Genomic DNA, 19,932 nt, shown 5'->3' with positions numbered 1-19,932 from the left:
TTGCAGCCGATAATTTTATTAAGCAATCTGTTCTGTGCACATTTTTCAGCTCGTATCGTCATTTCCTCTCAGGGTTGAGTTCTATTCGAAAGTAATTAACTCATAACCAGGTCCTACCTATATGGTCGGTCATGAGAGGCCTGGGAACGAGTGTTCATAAGTGCACAGCTAAAGTAACATACACATAACCATAAAGATAAAATATTATAAGTAGGACAGCGAGATGAGATTTTTTTCCGCTCTAAGTGAGACCATGTGACCCCAGGAAGACACTTTTTCGATGTCGCCTTTCATTTCGGTCTACCTAGAATACCGTATTTGCTCGACATAGCGCTCGGGCGCTCATTTAAAGTTATAGCTGAAAGTAGGGGCGCTTATTGGAATGAAAGTACTTGTTCGAAGGGGGTGCTTGTTAAGTTTTCCTTTCGACGAACTGTAATTTTATTTTGGCTAAACTCTTTGAAAGAAAAGTAACTACAGCGTTCAGTCCACAATAGACGTAAAGTCACTATGGAGTTAAAAATAACCAGAAGTGACTTAGCGAAAAAGGAACTATTCCCTGTACTGAGTCCGCTGTAGTTAAGGCCTAAAATGTTATAAATAAATTGGCAATAGAAACAGGTGTTCCTTGTATCCCTACTATTTAAGAAAGTGAGGGAGGTGGGGGCACTTATTCCCGAGGGGCGCTTGATTGACATTATGGCATAGGGGAGTTGGGCACTTATTCAGGGGACAATCAAAATCACCTGTCAATGTCAGTCAAATTTTGACTAACAAGCGTATCGTAGAGTTTCCATCAAAAAGAAATTCTAATTTCTTAATTCAACGTGGCGACCAACGCGCGTAGAAGTGAAGACCGCGGCTGTTTACTCTTTTTCGCGCGTTTTGTTTTCTTTTTGCCCTTTTGCTGGAACCTTTCGGCGGCCTTTAGATTCTAGAACTAATTCGACTTCAGTGAAAGAGTAACGTTTAATGATTTCTGATGAAGTTTTTAGCCGAAAACCTCGAAAATATAAAACCTCGTAAGACTTCACCGCGAGGAAAAAACAATGGCATCGAACAAAACTGAATTACTTCGGAATGGAAAACCATGTTGACATCTTCTTTTTGGGACTACATCATATTCGAAAAAGAAAAAATACACGGCTGACGATGTTGACAAGATATAATTTGGATATATCAACAAAGTTGAAGTGGTAAACTGGCCACCGTAACGATTACAAAAGCTGACGTTTCGAACGTTAGCCCTTCGTCGGAGCGAATAGAGGAATTGTGGGTTATGTGTGCTTTTGAAGGCAGAGAATGGAGCTACGTTATTGGTGGGAACTTGGCAACGAGAAAAACAAGAATAAATTAGTGGAATGAAAAGCGTTCGTTGATCCCTGTGGGATTTTGACTGCCGGTTTGAAAGATGAGCTTTTGTTCAAGATTTTTACGGCTTTCCGTGCTACCTAAGTGTAAGGAAAGACCGCAGATTGCCATATGTTGCTTAGAATGATTAGGTAAATTGAAATGTCTAGCGACTGGTTTCGATGTGTCCTTGTCATTCCTTTCCACGTCTCGAAGGTGTTCTCGGAATCAGTCACCTAGTCTTCTGCCTGTTTCGCCGATGTCTATCTTTTTGCAATAAGTGCATGCAAGTTATGCAATAGATTACATTGGCGGAGGTGCACGTGAAGTGATCGGTGATCTTAATGGATCGTTTAGGTCCCGATACAAGTTATCAGATGTTGACAAGTATTGCAGTCTTCTCTCACAAACTAAATAACGCACGTTTACTCCTGTTGTCTCCCTGATACGGATGTCAGGCAAACTACAAGAACAACCACAGCAACGAGAACGTGTCGAACGAAACACTCAATGAACATAACAATAGCTCAGCAAGTGCGTTTTTGAAACATTGCACATTTTCAAGCCACCCTGCAAAGCAATGCTAGAAATCACCAAAACTTATACGTGGTCTGAAAACGTGAACACTGACAGCGAATTATTCAAGTTTTTATTTGGAACTCAACGCTGCTAGCGCTTGCGTATGTTATGCTGGAGTTGAGTTCTAGTGCCATAAGAAAAAATTATTTCAATTTTAATCGAATTTTTCCTTGGCGTTGCCGTCCTGTCTACATTTAAGGTCTCGAATCGTCGCCGCTTTTGTCATAGAATCTTAGCTGGGTCTCTGTCAGCTGCCTCAAGGACGGTTCCTATCTGACAAACCCGGCCATTCTCCTTTCAGTGCTTCTTCAGTGCAGGTAGTTTTTGCCACAATTGATACTCAACATTTTATCTTCATATTTCACGGTCACGAATTCTTCATTGTTGATAATAACAAGAGAAGATCCTTCCATCAGGACTTGATCCACTTCGTAAATATCTACACAGCCACGTTAAGTTGTCCTTAGCAAAGTGCGATCGACAATACGGTATTCGAGCCCAAGTTTGTTCAGCCCCCTTACAAATTTCCATAAACGGCGCTGAAACAAATCAGTGCAGCTATATCGGGAAGACCTTGTGGCTCCACAAAAGGTTTCCCTGGGCACATCTTCCAGTATGCGACGCAAGCTGTCCATGCTATTCTATTCTCAGTTACGATCCGAAGTATCGCTTGTTTATTGGCAAAATTTGTATATTCAGGAATCTCGTTTGAGCCCTCTAGTTTTCCTCGATCGGCGCGCGTGATTCTAGGTGTCCACGCGCAAGGACCGAGCTTTGCTATCTCCAGATCGACCTTCGATCGTAGTAAAATATTCCAACACCGATAATTTACCAGAACCTTCAATTAATCTTCCTATTTTTTTAAACACATCCTTTCTAATCACAAATGGACCTTGTACGATATTGCAGGTTTGTACAAGCGCATCAGTTGTCCCGGTTTCACTGTCGAAGTCAAGCTGAGAGATTTTTGTCATGCGACGTTTTCCATAGGGCCTGTATTTCTAATGCGAACGCTCCACACCTTTTTTAAAAAACCATACCAAGACGCTCTAACCAGAAATTCCGAGAAGCTTTGATTTTATGGCTTTTCCGCTGTTGCATACAAGTTGCACCATAAAACTGCTTCCTTGAACTAAGAAAAGCAGTCTGGCAACTTCCCCACAGAATGTTTGTTTTCCTCTTCCAATTCACGATCAATATCCTTCTATGAAGTTGAATACGGCAAAATTAATATGTAGAAAGCAATGCTATTTACCGCACTGGAATAAGTCAGTTCCGAATGAATAACAGCCATTGAATCTCTCCAGGAAAGAGCATCTCACTTTAATTAGAAACGTTAATTCTGAGTATTTGCATTTTCATTTAAGGATCGTGGTAATTAAAATTTTCCCTCAATTTCTAGATCAGATAGAGAAAAAAGGAATAGCTAACACACGAACAGAATATGAAAAATGACAGATATAAAAAATATTTTCGCTTCCATCCATCGCAAGATACATTAACGTTTAAAGGGTCAAAAATTCTCGATAGAAATTATTGTTGCCTCAATTTGGTACGATTGCTTCAATAGACAGATCTACCACAGTTCGGAGCCAGCAAAAGGGGATGAGTTGGCGCCTAAGCTGTTATGATATTATGATCGTAATTAACGCTGGGGAAAATATTTTTGTTTGACCAGTTTCCTTTGAAAATTAGTTATATTCGGCACTTTAAGCCGTGTAACCATGGTTTCCATTCACGACCACAACCATGACGAGGGTCTATTGCATGAAAGGATCCCTATATGTTCAATCGCTTGTCGACGAATTTGGATATAAAATATCTTTCAGCAGTTTTGGAGAAGCTTGAATGTTTATTTTGGTGAGGTAGCATATCAAACTATGAAGGTTTCACGCACTTTTTTCGACGTAGATGTTAATTGATCCATCTCCTATTGACAAATGATCATTGAGCTAGGGATCGTACGTATTGTCTTTTCTTCTTTCTCAAAAAGGGAGAAATTATAGCTCTCATTCAAGAACAACGATCGAAGAAATTTCATTTCAGCGAGAGACAGCGTATCATTTTTAACTCGGAAATGGCTGAAAGCCATTTCGTAGCTGTTGCTTGGACCTAAAATTTACTCCTTTCATCCATAACTCAACGTTCCTGTTAACGTTTTGGTAAGTCCAATTCCTGCCGAGGTTCAATTGCTAGCTGAGGATTTTCCAAAATTTACAGTTTGTAGAGAAATAACGGGTGTGTGAGAGAGACAGCTGCGTGAGATTTGAAGATCAGCAGAGTTTACTAAAGAATAAAGAATGGATTGAAATTTAGAATGCGCGATGTGTGAGCAAACCTCACCTGAGGTGAATCAATAAAATATACTGTTTAAGAGCAATAAGACATCTTCTATATCAGTGTTTATAGGTCCTCTGCACAACGCCTCGTTTTGAAAAAGAGGCAAGGTGTAATTCGGAAATGACCTAAAACAGAACGCCTTTAAAAGCACACACAAACCACAATTCCTCTATTCGCTCCGACGAAGGGCTAAAGCTCGAAACGTCAGCTTTGTTACGGTGGCCAATTTACCATTTCAACTTTGTTGATATATCCAAATTAAAACAGAACGAGCCTCATTTGGTCTGGTTTCCGTAGTACCCAGAATTTCCCTTAGCTATGCATGCACGTTCATTCATTCATAGTGTGGCATGTCTCTTGATCGTAAAGGTGTTTGATCAAAACACATGTACATTTTGAAGCAAAACGGTAATGAACATTATGTCGCTGAAAAACAATTTCCTGAATTTTCGTTCTCGAGTAAGAGCTATAATGAATCAATATCTCTGTCAAAAATTGCATGGGACAACACCGACCCTCGTAATTTTAACATTTTGTCTCATCACTGACTGCCGCAATAAAGTTCAAATCCAAATCCGTCGACGAGCGATTGGAAACATGAGGATTTATTTATGCAAGAGATCCCCCGTCATGATGATCATCATGAATGGAAACTATGGTTACGCGGCTTGCTATACAGAATAAAACTAATTTTCAAAGAGAACTGTCTAACAAAAACATTTTCCTCAGCGTTAATTACGATCATAAAGACTTTACAGCTTAGGCCCCAGTTCATCCACTTCTGCTTGCTCTAAATTGTTGTAGATCCATAAATTGGAACCAATCGTACCAAATTGTGGCAGAAAAAAATTGCTATCGAATCTTTTTTACGCTTAAAAAGTGGGCTTCTCGTACAATGGGATGGAAGCGAAAACACTTTTTATGTTTGTCGTTTCTGATACTTTCTTCGTACCTTTTTTACTTGTGTTTCATCAATTTGAACTTGAAATGGAGAGAACACTTGAAACGTAATGACTCCAAAGTGAAAACGCAAACACTCAGGATTTCGAACACAGCAAAGTTTGTTTCTTATTCAAATGAGACGTCCTCTTGGAGAGATTCAATGGCTTTCATTCATTCGGATATGACCTATTCCAGTGCGGTGAATAACAAGGCTCTCTACATATTAATTTTGCCGTATTCAACCCAAGAGAAGGATATTGATCGTGAATTGGAGGAGGAAAACAAATATTCCGTAAGTAAGTTGCGTGAATTTCTTCGTTCAGGGAAGCAGTTTCATGGTGCAACTTGTATGCAACAGCAGAAAAACCATAAAATCAAAGCTTCTGAGAATTTGCAATTAGATCAGTCTTGGTGTCGTTTTTTGAAAAAGATGTGGAGCGTTCACATTAGAAATGCAGGCCCTGTGAAAAACGTCGCATTACAAAAGTCTGGTCAGCTTCACTCGGACAGTGAAACTGGGACAAGTGATACGTTTGTACAAACCTGTAATGTCACCCAAGGTCCAATTGTGATTAGAAAGGACGTGTTTCAAAAAATAGGAGGATTAATGGAAGGTTTTGGGAAATTATCGTTGTTGGAATTTTTTCTACGATCGAAGGGTGATCTGAAGATAGCAAAGCTTGGTTCTTGCGCTTGGACACCCAGAATCACGCGCGCGGATCGGGGAAAACTTGAGGGCTCAAACGAGGTTCCTGAATATACAAATTTTGCCAATAAACATGCGGTACTTCGGATCGTAACTGAGAATAGAATAGAATGGACAGCTTGCGTCGCAAACTGGAAGATGTGCCCAGAGAAACCTTATGTGGAGCCACGAGGTCTGCCCGACGTAGCTGCACCGATTTGTTGCAGCGCCGTTTTATGGAAAATGCTGAGCGATTTTGTAATGGGGCTGAACAAACTGGGGCTTGAATACCGTATTGTTGACGGCACCTTGTTAGGGGCTGTCAGGAGTAAAGCGATCATACCATGGACATACGACATAGATATTGCACTACCTACTGCTGTGTATAAGAATGCTTCAACGTATTCTACCCTAGAAAAAGTTCTCGAAAACCAATACTATGCCGGGATGTCTTTCATGAACATGCCCAGGGGACATATTCTTGTGCCCCCATACATAGACGTAAATACAGCCCCTTATTTTGACGGGCCTGACGACTTAGAGGGCAAAGCATTGTTCAGCAGAGTATTGGAAGAAGCGGTGAAGGGAATGTTGCCAGTGTCTCATCATTGGAGACAACGAGGCTATGTGGATTTTTACGAGGCAGGTCACGCTCTAATGGAAGGATCTTCCCTTGTTACTATCAACAATGAAGAATTCGTGACCGTGAAAGATGCGAATAAAATGCTGAGTTTCAATTACGGCGAGAACTACCTGCAACCAGCATTGAAAGGACAGTGGTCTGGTTTGTCAGATAGCAATGGTTTCTGAGGGAACTAACAACAACAACAACAACAACAATTTTATTGATTTACAACTATTTTGATCATTGATTTACAATTTACAACTTTACTTTACAATTTGAGAAATGCCCACCCACAAGTTGAAACCTAGTCGAGGCGAGCGTAGGGCAAAATATCGACTGGACTGGACTAGACTATTTTTTGGACGATTTTTTGGACTATTTTCTTTGAAAGATTTTTTGGGACATTTTATAGGGAGGGAGGCACACCCTTAGTACTCAGGGAGGGGTGGGTGCAGTCGACAAGTACTGAGGGAGGGGTGGAGGAAGAGTGTTATTACTGAGGGAGAGGTGGTAGGTGGTTGTAATTGTAAACACTACTGGTTAAAGAAAGCTTTTAGTCGATCGTAATAACTATTTTCATCGGTTTTTTGACTGACTTCTCCTACATCAACATTTAGCGCTGGGCCACGGCGTTTCTTTAACTTTTTAGCCATGCGAAAGCGAAACTGGCACGTAAACACTGGACTTTAATTCTAATTGAAAATATCGCGTTTACGATCCTCCAGTTGAGTTACCAGTGTGGCATAGGTTATGCGTGTGCCTTTTGAGTCGACTTGTGCACCACCAGTTTTCCTTTGTGTATTTACCAGATTTATCTGTCTTTCTTTTATCATTGATGTTATCAGACGAGATCACAGAATTTCCGTTCCTTGGCCCTTGACTTTAGCCGCAAATATAGCAGCAGTTCAGATTACACTAAGATAAAAGTAGTTCAAATTACAATAAATAGTAAATTAAAATTAAAATAATAAATTAATTTAATGATAATAATAACAGGAAATAGAAAAAGACTTCGCTATACTGGTCGTAGCTAGAGGATTGATGAGGTTTACCAATTTTTAATTTTTAACGTAGATATAGTTTAAATTCTAACACAAATACGACGAAAAGTTTGAAGTTAGGGACCTTATATTAGGGACCCTAAGAAACCACAACGGCGACGCCAAGGAAGACTTCGATTAAAAAATGAATTTCTACTCTTAGTTAGAATTTCAAAAATGGCTGCAGGAGCTTACTGTCTCATACAGCGCCACAGCTCAATTTCAGCATGACGTATAAAGTAGCCGTTGAGTTCCAAATGGAAATTAAAATAATTTGCCGTCGCGGTTTCGGTTCACAGACGACGCAAATTTTGACGATTTCACGTCGTTGATTTGTATAGGACGGCTAAGAAATGTATAAAGTTGACTTTTTCTTAAGGTCCCTATTAAAAGGAGACACGGACAACAACGTTTTGGAAAAATCGGTTAAAAATGACTTCATATTTTGCTTAACAATTTCACAAATTGTTGGTGGTGTCAGAATTGGCTGTCAGGGCTCGTGTTCCCAGAACACGCAAGTTTGCTTTGCTGAGCTAGGGCCCAAATAATGTACACCCTGATTTGGAATCGCTCGTGAGTTGTGATGGGTTATATGTTCTTTTTTCCAGGAGGCATAACTAACACATCGAAAAGGACTAGTTTATTATTGAACGAAATGAAGTGATATTCTTGAGTCAAAAAAAAAAGTTACGTGCTACAGTTCGGAAAAAGACAGACTGCACCACCGCTTCTTTTCAGCCCGGTTCTTACGTACGTACGTTGTATATCTGGAACTCACACCTAAACCGTATGCGCATGTGTGAGCGCTCTGGCCGATCTTGCTTTCAAGTTGCACGAGTGAAGTTGTCCTGCAGGATTTCAAAAATCTATACAAGCCAGTAGGCAGCGGTGTCAATCAGCTTTTAAAAAAAGCTCTAAACAAAACTGGTAAATCAACAGGAAAGCCTTTATTAAATAAACTTGTGGTTGAAAAGTTCTCCCTCTCGTCACTTTTGTTTCCTACTCAGATCTCTATGAACGATTAAATCTTTTCTTAGCTTATTTTTCCTGGTAACAGATGTTTCACATAATTTTTCCTTTAAAATTTTGCGCTCAAAATTGATTCGTGACCAACCAAACTTGATATTTAAGTCATTCATTTGATTTTACAGCTGAGAGGCCATTGAATCTGCGTGCGTTAAAAACTTAAACAATGAAATGAAAAGATGCCAGGCTTCTATTTGTCTGACATTAGTTCTAGTGTCAATAACCTTTTTGACAGCAATGAAATTCTCTACGGGAAGCTTTTATTCCCTGGAAACCATTTACAAATAGCTCGTAGCCTCTTTTAATTTTTACAGAATAATAGCATTTTTACTGTAACAGTTCAGCACAATTAGTTGACTTTGCAAGTATCTTTTTCTTCCCCGTATGTATTTAACGTCGTTGTTTATGAATCGCGAATTGAAAATGATAAAAATTTATTTGTTATTAAAAATCCGGTGGCAATGGCCAAAAAAATAGGGAAGTAAATTAATTAGCATGCTTTTGTCATGTAATTCTACAAAGAAATAGCTGACTAAAAAGAAAACAAAATGACTGCGTTTTCTCTTCGCGTTTTGAAACAAGCCTACAGATCTGTAATTAACAATTATTCGCCTCAGGTTCGGTGAATATCGTCGAATAATCTCCGAGACGAAGTCAAGGGGATTATTCGACAATATTCGCCGAACCTGAGGCGAATAATTGTTTTAGTATAATTTCAGAGCTGAACAACAGAGAAATTTCTAAAATCATAACATTTTAGTAACTTTATTAACATTTTATTTTAACATTAAATGTAAACCGCGTGGAGCGGTTTATATAGCGTCATATAAGGAACCGCTCGACCAATCAGATCGCTGGAAACTCTTTGCTCAGCTCTGAAATTATACTAATTATTGATATAGAAGACTGCGCTTATATTTTCTTCCGCGTCTTCTCTCAGTTCTAGATGTACGAGAAAATTTTGATCAAATCCTAAATTTTTTTTCTAATCAGCAGTGAGCTTTCAGAAGGGTAAGTCAACTAAAGCTCATTCAAACCTTTTTTTACCACTGTTCTATTAACACTTAAGTAGCTTGCCGTCTAGGACAAAACAACAGAAGATACATTTGCATAGCGAACCTAATCAGTTTTGTTGATTACGTAGTACGACGTCTTCTTGATTGGACGTAAGAAATTTTCCTTCGGTTATAAGGAGCTCCAGCGGTGGATACTTTGCAATTACAGGTAAATAAGTCAGTGATTGCCTCAGGTAGTTTAAGTTATTTACCTTAATTTAATTTTTCTGTTGTAAACTTCGAAGTTGACTGTGTTACCGCTTATTAGTGCGATGCTGTAAACGCCGACAATTTTATGTCTCAACGTTTGGTTATTCACGGTAGAGTTAATTTAGATATTCGAAGGAGTAACGGTTTATTAGCGGCTACAATAAAGTTAATCCTGTGCTATTGTTAGGTAATGGTCTAAGATGTTGTCGTGCAGAATAAGTTCTTTGAGTCGAATCTCCATTACATAAGTTGAAGTCGATTTCTTGAAGGAAGCATAAATGATCTTGAGTGAGAACCAACTCAAGAACATGGCGGTTGAGGCTGGAATGATATCCAAAAGTATTCATCGATCACTGAGACCAGGATTTTCGAAATGAATAAAAAGTTTTTCCTAGAAATTTTCATCTGGGAGCAAAGATAACGAGTAAAGAAACAACAGTTAATTAAAATTCAACCTGCGGGCTGTGAGCAAAAGGTACTTAATTCAACTACAGCTTGACCTCTCCAGCAAGGTTCAACACTGTCATAGAAGTCTTGAATTATTTTTGTGGCATGCATTTTTGCAAAGGATCGAACAAGAGAGGCAGTCGTAGGAGAACGTTTTAATGAAGCGCGTACTTAAATATTTACTGACCCGTGCAAATACCTTTGTGTGTCTGAAACCGCAAAGCGGAAATAACAGATAACACTGATACTTGTTTTGAATGAGCCTAGGGACTGCGCGGAGGGGGGGGGGGAGGGATCCGATGATGCTTTTTGTCACAATTAAATTCACCTAATCCCCATCCCGAGGCTCTGTAGAATTCCAATTGTCCTCCTCATAGGCAGTCAATTTTTTATTGTTTGCCCCCTTACATTCTGTCACCGACGGCTGATTCCCCCCTCCGTTCCCCTAAAAACCATGTGATCCCCCCCCCCCCACAAAAAAGAAGCCTCTGATCCTCCCAGGCGAGAAATATTAACTGGTCCTTTTCTAAAATGAACCGCTCAGCGGACATCTGTACTTTATGCAGACAACCTCACTAGATACTTGAAATATTTCTTAATTTCTATCTAATTAAATTTTAGACCATGGAGACCACCGAAGCTACTTTCCGTGACTGGTTTTTATTCATGATGTCTTACCCAAGAACACAACCGCTGACCAACACTCAAAAATTTACCCAGTGGTCGGCCCTAATTGCCTATTGCCTGGGAGGAGGCAGTTTGCTCCTTTGCCCTCAGCTGTGGAAGTTTCTGTTACTGTTACGCTTCGAAGGCCGTACTGAAGGGTACCTTCGTCTTGTAGGATTGGGCGTATTCATAATTGGCTTCATAGGCGTCATCTCAGCGCGCTCCAGTGACCAAGTACCCAAGCATGGGGTCATTTTAGGGTCCATTCCATCCCGTCTCATCGGCGTAAATGGAATCTTACTCATGCTGGTCCTCAGAGAAAATATCCCGTTATCATTTGCGCTGGTGTTCATGGTGATAGATACATTACTACCCCTGATCACCCTGCTGTTATGGTGCCGCGAAACAGAGGGATCCTCATCGGGAATTTCTTGCCCAAACATCTTCGCAGACATGGCAGTCATCCTTTCCATTGGCGTGTTTCAGTTGTTCTTCTGGCTCGTGTTCGTTATAAGGCCTGACATCGCTTCTGACATTCTACAGCTCGATGAGTTCCAGGCTCACTCCGCTGGCTTCTTGGCATGCGCGTTTTTTACCCTATCCATTCACGGTTGGTATCACATAACGAACGCATGCGCTATTAATCGACCGTTTGTCCCAACGGCCCTTTTTTACCGAGTCTTCATCAATGTACCGGTATTAGTCATTTTGGTTTCGGTGGATCAAATTGAGCGGAATCTATTCCTTGCTTTGATGAGTCTCGACATATGTATTTCGATTATAATTTTACTATTTATGACTTTCTGCCGAAATCCTACTGCCTCGTATAAAGAGGTTTCTGAAGAAACACTTCTAACATATGAAGATGGAAACTAAAGCGTATTGTTAGGAGTTGCATCGTGAACCACGAAAGATATTCGTATTGTTAATATATAAAAGCCTGCAGAACGGCCGTAGTTTATTTTGTGTTTTCAGTCGCGTGGAAGCACGTGCGAGCGTAAGGCGGGTGCGAGGCGAGGGTGAAGTACGAGTCACAGTTACAGAGAAAGAGCGCGTCTGCCTCTTCTCGCCAGAAAAAACGCAAAAAGGAGGCACACATGTTCAGCATGCTTGAGTTGTTACTATAATTATTATGTCAGGATGGGTTTCTAAGATGATTAAAACTAAAGCTTGGCTCAGAGAAACAATCAAATATCGAAAATAGAATCGTTGCAGGTTCAAATATTGGTTGACCACGAAAAATAATGGAAGTAAAGTACGGATGCAAATTTCATCTCTAGCATACACAAGATACAAAATTCAATCGGCGCCGAGGGGCATATTTTTTTGGAGCCTCTGAGAGGGGGGGTATATATATTTCCCCGTTCGGTCTGAGAAAGGATTTTAGGGGTCCTCTCGGCATGTAGCTTGCAGTGCAGGTGTCTTTTAAGGGCGAGTTGAGGTTATAGGCTCGTCATCGTTTATCCGAACGCCATGTTTGATTTGGGTTCAGAGTGGACGGTGGGGGTAGGGGGCGGGGAAAGGGCGAGAAGAAAATAATAGTCACTCCTCCACCCCAGCCTCTCCTTGTTTTTGACCGTCACTCATCCCCTTGGTACAAATTACTTTCTCCCCCAGCCTTCCCCTGCCATTTAAATCAAAGATGGCGGCAAGATTTCGCTAAGAAAATGCTGGTGCAAACACCCATAGTCCAAGCACAGTTGTAAAATTACGCGTTTAGATTAACAAAGCTTTCAGCAGGGTTCTGTTTCGTCATTGGTCATTGGTCGCTACGGAGTCACGTGAGAAGGCGCACGAGCCTGGGAAGATCAGTTGTGTACGATCCTTTGGGAAGGTCGGACGGTGTTTGCACGACACTGAGAAAACTAGATGACTGCCGAAAATATGAGTGGAAGGGACCCCCTTTCACCGGTAGAAGAAGAAAATTTACTTTCTGAAGAAAACGAGACAGCGAATTCTTCGCATCGGGGTAGAGACAAAGTGCTTGCTGATGTATTGTCGGCCATGACCCAAATGAGTTCTACCATGTCGTCCATGGAAAACACTATGAAACGGTTAGCTGGCGCACCAGAAGACCATGCTACACCATCAAAAAAGAGGAGAACATCTCCTACAACTAATACCATGAGTGATGGTGGAGATTCAGACCCTGAGAAGTCAGATTCTGAGGAACTTAATTTCCCGCCCAATGGCGACCCGCCAAAACTGGGCAGCTCTGACACATTGCTCAATGAAATTGCTCAAGACTTTGAGTCGGATGAGCAAACTGACCCAAAAGTCGCTCAGAAATTGGCGTATATTGTCAATAAGCGATGGGGTTCTAAGTTAGAGGAAGCCAAATTGAAAGAAAAATTGGCGAAATACAATCGACCCGATAATTGCGAGAAATTAACTGTGCCAAAGGTCAACCCCGAGATCTGGAATAAGCTGAAGCACGTGACCAGGAGCGCAGATTTACGCCTTGCCAACATGCAGAAAGTACTTGTCAAAGTCGGTAGTGCAATCGCTAAATCGACTGACACACTGTTGGCTATCCGTGCAGATCCTGAGAAGACTTCAGCGTCGGCTCTCACTGAGAAATTGGGGAAATTAATCACGCATAATGCTGACGCTCTGGCATTGTTAGGCCATGTAAACATTGACCTATCATACCGTCGACGCGACGCCTTCAAACCAAACTTAAATAACGAATATTCCTCGTTGTGTGGCTCTCAAGTACCCATCACGAGTTTATTGTTTGGAGATGAGCTGCAATCTCAGCTTAACAATATCAAAGCAACTAACAAAATTGGTCATGCGACTACTGCAAAGCCATATTATCGCAACCATAGCGATGGCTGGAAGGGCAAATCTTCTCACTCAAATGGAAAGCCTTTTTTAGGGAAGAGGGGCCGGTCTTACCGGCCACACAACCACAATTCCTACAAACCACAGGCAACCGAGAAGAAATCCAGCCAGTGAAATGCTCTGATATCCCAACAAACAAGGTAAATATGTTACAGTTCCTTGAGCACAAGGCGCACTGCTTTAAAGCAGGGGGGGCTGGGAGAATATTTTTATCAGTGGCAGGCCTTAACCTCAGACCCTGAGATATTGCAAATGATACTAGGCCAGCCAATCGAGTTTACCAGAACTCCATATCAAAGAGTAGTCCCCAAAGGGAAGAAAATCCTTGATTTAGACAAACAACATGTCATTGATACTGAAATAGCTGAACTCCTTGCTAAGGGTGTTATTACCCCAAGTAGCCATGAAAAAGGGGAATCTATCTCTCCTATTTTCACTAGGGCCAAAAAGGATGGTTCTTTCAGAGTAATTTTAAATCTCAAGCGTTTAAACATTCATGTACAATACCACCATTTTAAAATGGACTCACTTAATACTGTTTTACAAATGGTAAAACCTGGGTGCTTTATGGCATCCATAGATTTAAAGGATGCATATTATTCTGTGCCTATTGCCACTGCAGACCAAAAATACCTGAAGTTTCAGTGGCGTGGAAAACTGTATAAATATGTTTGCTTTCCAAATGGATTGGCATTTTGCCCCAGGAAGTTTACTAAATTATTAAAACCAGTATATTCACATTTGAGACAGCTGGGACACCTTTCAGCAAGTTATATCGATGACTCGTATCTCCAGGGTGATGACTATGATGACTGTGAAAGAAATGTTTGGGATACTGTCAGATTATTTGATTCTCTTGGGTTTACTGTACACCCTGAAAAATCGTCCTTTGTTCCACAACATCGAATCACCTTCATGGGGTTTATCATTGACTCAATCACAATGAAAGTTTATCCAACCTCTGAGAAGACCGAAAAGATAATTCATACCTGTCAAGGGCTGTTGGAGTGTCTGCACCCTACAGTAAGAGAGGTGGCATCAACCCTTGGGTTCCTCATATCAAATTTTCCAGCAGCAAGGCTAGGGCCTTTACATTTTAGGTCACTGGACATGGACAAAACTGAGGCCTTGGGCCTAAACAAGGGCAACTTTGATGCATTTATGCAACTGTCTGAGTTGTCTCGCAGTGATTTGCAGTGGTGGATAAACTCAGCAAGGTCATTATACAACCCTATAAGCTCTCCTCAGCCAGAGGCCACTTTATACACAGATGCAAGTAAAGAGGGCTGGGGAGGAGTACTCAATAATGCAAAGATTGGGGGACCTTGGACTCCAGAAGAGGCTTCTAATCACATAAATTATCTTGAAATGCTTGCAGTGCTATTTTCTCTAAAGGCATTTCATAAAGAGTTATCAGGAAAGCATGTACTTGTGCGAATTGATAATATGACTGCTGTGTCAGATTTAGGTAAAATGGGCACAAGCCATTCCAGAAAGCGAAATGATCTAACCTGTACGCTCTGGGAGTGGTGCCTTGACAATAACATGTGGTTAACCACAAGTCATATCCCAGGGAAAGAGAATACACTAGCTGATGCAGAGTCCAGGAAATCTAGGAAACAAACTGAATGGACTCTAGACAGAAAAATTTTTCACGCAGCCATTAAGAAACTTCATGTTGAGCCTCAGATTGACCTATTTGCATCTAGGCTTAATTACCAGCTAAGACCATTTGTTGCCTACCAACCAGACCCTGAAGCAATGGCTATTAATGCCTTTTCAATTTCTTGGAAACCTTATGTTTTTTATGCCTTTCCTCCTTTTAGTATCATCCCAAAAGTGTTACAGAAAATTCAAGCAGAGGAGACCACAGGACTGTTAGTTGTGCCGTGCTGGCCAACTCAGCCATGGTGGCCATTGGTTATGAGACTGTTGGTTCAGGAACCCCTTGTGCTTCCCAAGAAGAAACACACCTTATTTCTACCTCAACAGCCAGACTTGGTGCATCCACTATATGAGAAGCTCACACTTCTGATATGCCACTTGTCAGGAAATCACTTGAAGGCAGAGGGCTTTCGGAATCAGCTACCTCACTCATCCTACAGTCTTGGAGAAAGGGCACCAAACAACAATATAAACCATTCATCACTAAATGGGAACAATACTGTTGTCAAAGGAAGATTAATCCCTTTTCAGCAACTATAGAACATGGGATTAATTTCTTAGCAGAACTTTACCACACAGGGATTGGATACAGTGCCCTCAACACTGCACGGTGTGCTTTGTCTACTGTTTGTTTTACATCAGAGCATTACACTTTTGGACAGCATCCCCTCGTCTGTCGTTTCCTCAAAGGAATTTTTGAGTGCAGACCCTCTCTCCCAAGGTACCAAGAAACTTGGGATGTCACTGTGGTATTAGACTATCTAGCTAAACTTGGGCCACCTGTGAAACTTAGTTTTAAGAACTTGACTTTGAAAGTGGTTATGTTGATGGCGTTGCTTTCGGGACAGCGTCGCCAGACTCTGCACACATTATCAATTGATTATATGCAAATAAGTTCTGAAAAGGCTGTGTTTTCCATTAACTCATTGTTAAAAACTTCCAGACCAGGTAAACATCTAGCTTGTATTGAGTTTCAGGCCTATGTACCAGATGTAAGTCTTTGTATTGTAACGCATCTTCAGCAATATCTGAAGCACACAGATACTCTTCGAGGTAATGTAAAGCAGCTTCTTATTAGTTACTCTAAGCCTCATAAAGCTGTTTCCCCTGATACAATAAGCAGATGGATTAAGGCTACACTGGTTGATGCTGGAATTGACACTTCGAAGTACAGTGCACACAGCACTCGATTAGCATCTACATCTGCAGCAAAAGCAAACAGCATATCTATCGCCACAATTATGAAAAGTGCGGGGTGGTCCCAGGAGTCCACATTTACTAAGTTTTACAACAAACCAGTGGAACCTCAAGAGAATTTCGGAACTGAGCTCCTTAAAGCTGTATGTAGGGACACCTAAGATTGTGTCCTATATTTGTATGTTTTGATGGCTAAGAGAGAATGTTATTAAAGCAGGTTCATATTGCTATAAATCATTGTTATGCTTGAGTTCGCACTCACACTGCTTTAAAATCTCACGTGACTCCGTAGCGACCAATGACCAATGACGAAACAGAATACCTAAATTAAACGAGGCTTACCTGTAAGGTGAAGTTTGATTGGGATTCTGTGAGTCATTGGTCGGGAGCGAAGGAGTCATGTGCCCACCCATGTGTTATTAACCCGCCCATGACTGGGTGTAAGTGCTCACATCTGTTAAAGACTGATCTTCCCAGGCTCGTGCGCCTTCTCACATGACTCCTTCGCTCCCGACCAATGACTCACAGAATCCCAATCCTTCACCTTACAGGTAAGCCTCGTTTAATTTAGGTATTTTACCGGATACATGTGTGGTACTGACCAGGTAAAAACGGATGGATTTTGTCTTAAATAAGACCAATTTTCAAGTGCTCCACCCCTTCTTCTCCCCCCCCCCCACACACCACCCCCCAACTCTCACGCGTATGACTATCCGAGGGACCCGTCATTATATTCATGGTCTCCTCCTCCGGCTTAGGCTCTGTAGAATTCTAATGATCCCCTCTCAAGTTGGAAGTCAAGTTCCTATAGCCCCCCCTTCTTTATACTCTTATACTCAGTTAGTGACACCTGATCCACCCTACGTTCCCCTGAAAAACATGCATGCGATCCCCCTAATTCTCAACCTCTGCCCCCCACCCCCGGTGATAAAAAGTTCCTGGCCCATAAAGCTGAAACTGCAGAAAGTAAACAGTTAATCCATGTTTGATACCGGCTTATTTCTCACCTCACCTCTTGATAGTTTATAGTTTAAACCACTAGACAACATCCCATAGCTTTGAGCTTTAATTTGGGCTGATATCTCAACTCCACAAATATTAAGACTCGTGTATAAATCTTCCCTTTTTAGATGCCTGTTGATGACCATGTTACGATATAATTTATTTCCTCGGTCAGCTATGCAATATAGGGTTCTGGAATTATAATAACTACAAGACTTCGTTACTTAGTAACACCGTGCACAAAGCCCTACAGCAGAGCATTGTTTTCAAGAGTAGTTGTGTTCATCTCTCAAACTGTTCACTGCAGTTATTTCATATGGTATGGTACCATATTTCATATGGTTTGGTACCAAACAAACAACGCGGTGTCAAATTAATGTGAAAAATGAATAATTTGGACAAAATAGCGCCATGCATAGAACAAAAGTGTGACGAATCAGTGTTGTGTGCACAACAAAATGAAGTTGCAAAAGAAATAAAGTATGCAAAAGAATTCAGATCTCATCGTGCGGTGTTTGTTAATCGTTGTGATATTAACAGTGTGATTCAATAATTGAGGAATATCAGTACAGTATGTCTACAGAAAGGGCTTTTGAATCACTCTTGTCACAAAGTTACTCTTCATTTATTCTGACAATAGAATGTAAATGGTCTCAGTATCTATCATACTGATAATGGAGGTTATGAGATATTTGATTCTCATGCAAGAAACGAATATGGTAGAAGCCATTCCTCAGGTACATGTGTACTATCAGAAGTACCATCTGTTCAGGGCTTAGTACAGTATTTTCAGACTATACACTCCCTCAGTGACAATTATGGACTGAGAGGAGTGCAGATAAGTACATATGAAATAATTGCAGTGAACAGTTTGAGAGAACACAACTGCTCTTAAAAACAATGCCCTGCTGTAGGGCTTTGTGGAGTTGAGATATCAGTCCAAATTAAAGCTTAAAGCTACGGGATGTTGTCCAGTGGTTTAAACTAATAATAATAATAATAATAATAATAATAATAATAATTTATTTCTTTTTTAGCGCTACTTACAATAACAGATCAATAGCGCTTTACAACTGATATCTCTAAATATTAAAATCTCATCTAATTAAAAAATAAATAGATAAATAAATAATAATTACATATTACAGTTAAATTGGCTATATAGGATTCATAATTTATCTACCATTAAAAGGTTTGCCTAAAAAGAAAAGTCTTAATTGAATTCTTAAAAAATTTCTACAGATCGAATATTGCGTAGTTGCAATGGAAGCTCATTCCATAGATGCGGTGCAGCTGCCTGAAATGCACGTTTACCCAGGGTTGCCATCATTTTGCCTCTAGGTGGCTCTAATAAAATACCTGAGTTAGATCTAAGATTGTACAAGGACTTGCGTTTGATAACTAAAAGATTGCTAATATATGCGGGTGCGAGGCCATGGATGGCTTTAAAAGTTAAAAGTTAAAGTTAACTATAAAAAAAAACCGTTGGAAAACTTAATTTTCAACAACTACAGTGGAAATACGGGGTTTTTAGAGCATCAGGAGTACGATCTTTAACACTGAACATGTTTTTAATTTTAAAAGAAGTGAAAACTAGTTTGATATTTAGGTCCGATTTACAAAAGCGCTTGGTGAGTTGTCGGAGTTTGAGGTTCGCTATTTTAGAATAATAGCCGACAATAGGGAGTTTAAAGTAACGTGTATTATTGTCATCAATGTTCCGGCTATTTTGAGAGGAGGACCCGTCAAGATACCGCTTGAAAGTTCTTTCAGTAATATGCGAAGGGAAAAGAATTACGTTTTAAAGTGTCGGAAAGTTTCTTAAGATCGTTTTGAAGGCCGGAAGAGGTGTTGTTGATTTTGTAGATACGGTCAATAAGAGTTCGGATAAGGCCAATTTTGTAGCATGATTGAATAAAACTAAAGAAATTTGTTAGGAAACCAGTGTAGGTTTTTTTATGAAAAACTGAAAAAACACAATCATTCGAAGAGTTGTCGATAAATATATCAAGAAAGGAGAGTTTACCATCATTCTCTTTTTTGAAAGTGAATTTTATGTTGGGGGGCTGTGAATTAATGTAATCAAAAAATGACATAGCATCCTGTTCATTGTGGAAGACACAGAAGACACACTACGACCTTATGGAAATATCATACACGACTTAACAAGTAAATACCAAGGATGGGTTTCCCTACAAGACCTTCGCCAACTGGAAAAACTCTCTATCAAGAAACACAAAGCTGAATTGGATTTGT

General features: G+C 40.4%; 3 protein-coding genes and 1 pseudogene across 5 annotated transcripts; 3 read left to right on the top strand and 1 right to left on the bottom strand.

Annotated features, from left to right (window-relative positions):
* Positions 1-1,982: 1,982 nt before the first annotated feature.
* Positions 1,983-3,856, bottom strand: LOC148724780 (uncharacterized; annotated as a pseudogene).
* A 1,132-nt stretch (positions 3,857-4,988) lies between these two features.
* Positions 4,989-8,537, top strand: LOC111328600 (uncharacterized). The gene has a single exon (XM_022933071.2). It carries the CDS (start codon positions 5,165-5,167, stop codon positions 6,704-6,706), a length of 1,542 nt encoding a protein of 513 aa, XP_022788806.2. The 5' UTR covers positions 4,989-5,164; the 3' UTR covers positions 6,707-8,537.
* Positions 8,538-9,479: 942 nt separating this feature from the next.
* On the top strand, positions 9,480-12,187 carry LOC111328601 (uncharacterized). 2 transcript variants are annotated; one of them, XM_088731179.1, is made up of 3 exons: positions 9,480-9,598; positions 9,732-9,811; positions 10,921-12,187. In XM_088731179.1, the coding sequence occupies exon 3, from the start codon at positions 10,924-10,926 to the stop codon at positions 11,839-11,841; it is 918 nt and encodes a 305-aa protein (XP_088587305.1). In that variant the 5' UTR covers positions 9,480-9,598; positions 9,732-9,811; positions 10,921-10,923; the 3' UTR covers positions 11,842-12,187. The 2 variants fall into 2 exon arrangements, with proteins under 2 accessions (XP_088587305.1, XP_022788807.2); XM_022933072.2 differs by having other exon boundaries at positions 9,506-9,811.
* Positions 12,188-12,306: 119 nt separating this feature from the next.
* Positions 12,307-16,908, top strand: LOC148724779 (uncharacterized). Of its 2 annotated transcripts, none has more exons than XM_088731177.1 (2): positions 12,307-13,952; positions 15,639-15,775. In XM_088731177.1, the coding sequence occupies exon 1, from the start codon at positions 12,835-12,837 to the stop codon at positions 13,924-13,926; it is 1,092 nt and encodes a 363-aa protein (XP_088587303.1). In that variant the 5' UTR covers positions 12,307-12,834; the 3' UTR covers positions 13,927-13,952; positions 15,639-15,775. The 2 variants fall into 2 exon arrangements, with proteins under 2 accessions (XP_088587303.1, XP_088587304.1); XM_088731178.1 differs by having other exon boundaries at positions 12,405-13,952; positions 15,639-16,908.
* The last annotated feature ends 3,024 nt before the right edge of the window (positions 16,909-19,932 follow it).

The sequence above is a fragment of the Stylophora pistillata genome, chromosome 8 (genome assembly GCF_964205215.1).
Source record: "Stylophora pistillata chromosome 8, jaStyPist1.2, whole genome shotgun sequence".
NCBI classification, from domain to species: Eukaryota; Metazoa; Cnidaria; class Anthozoa; order Scleractinia; family Pocilloporidae; genus Stylophora; species Stylophora pistillata.
Note: the sequence above shows the minus strand (reverse complement) of the source record. Positions and strands in the feature narration are given on the sequence as shown.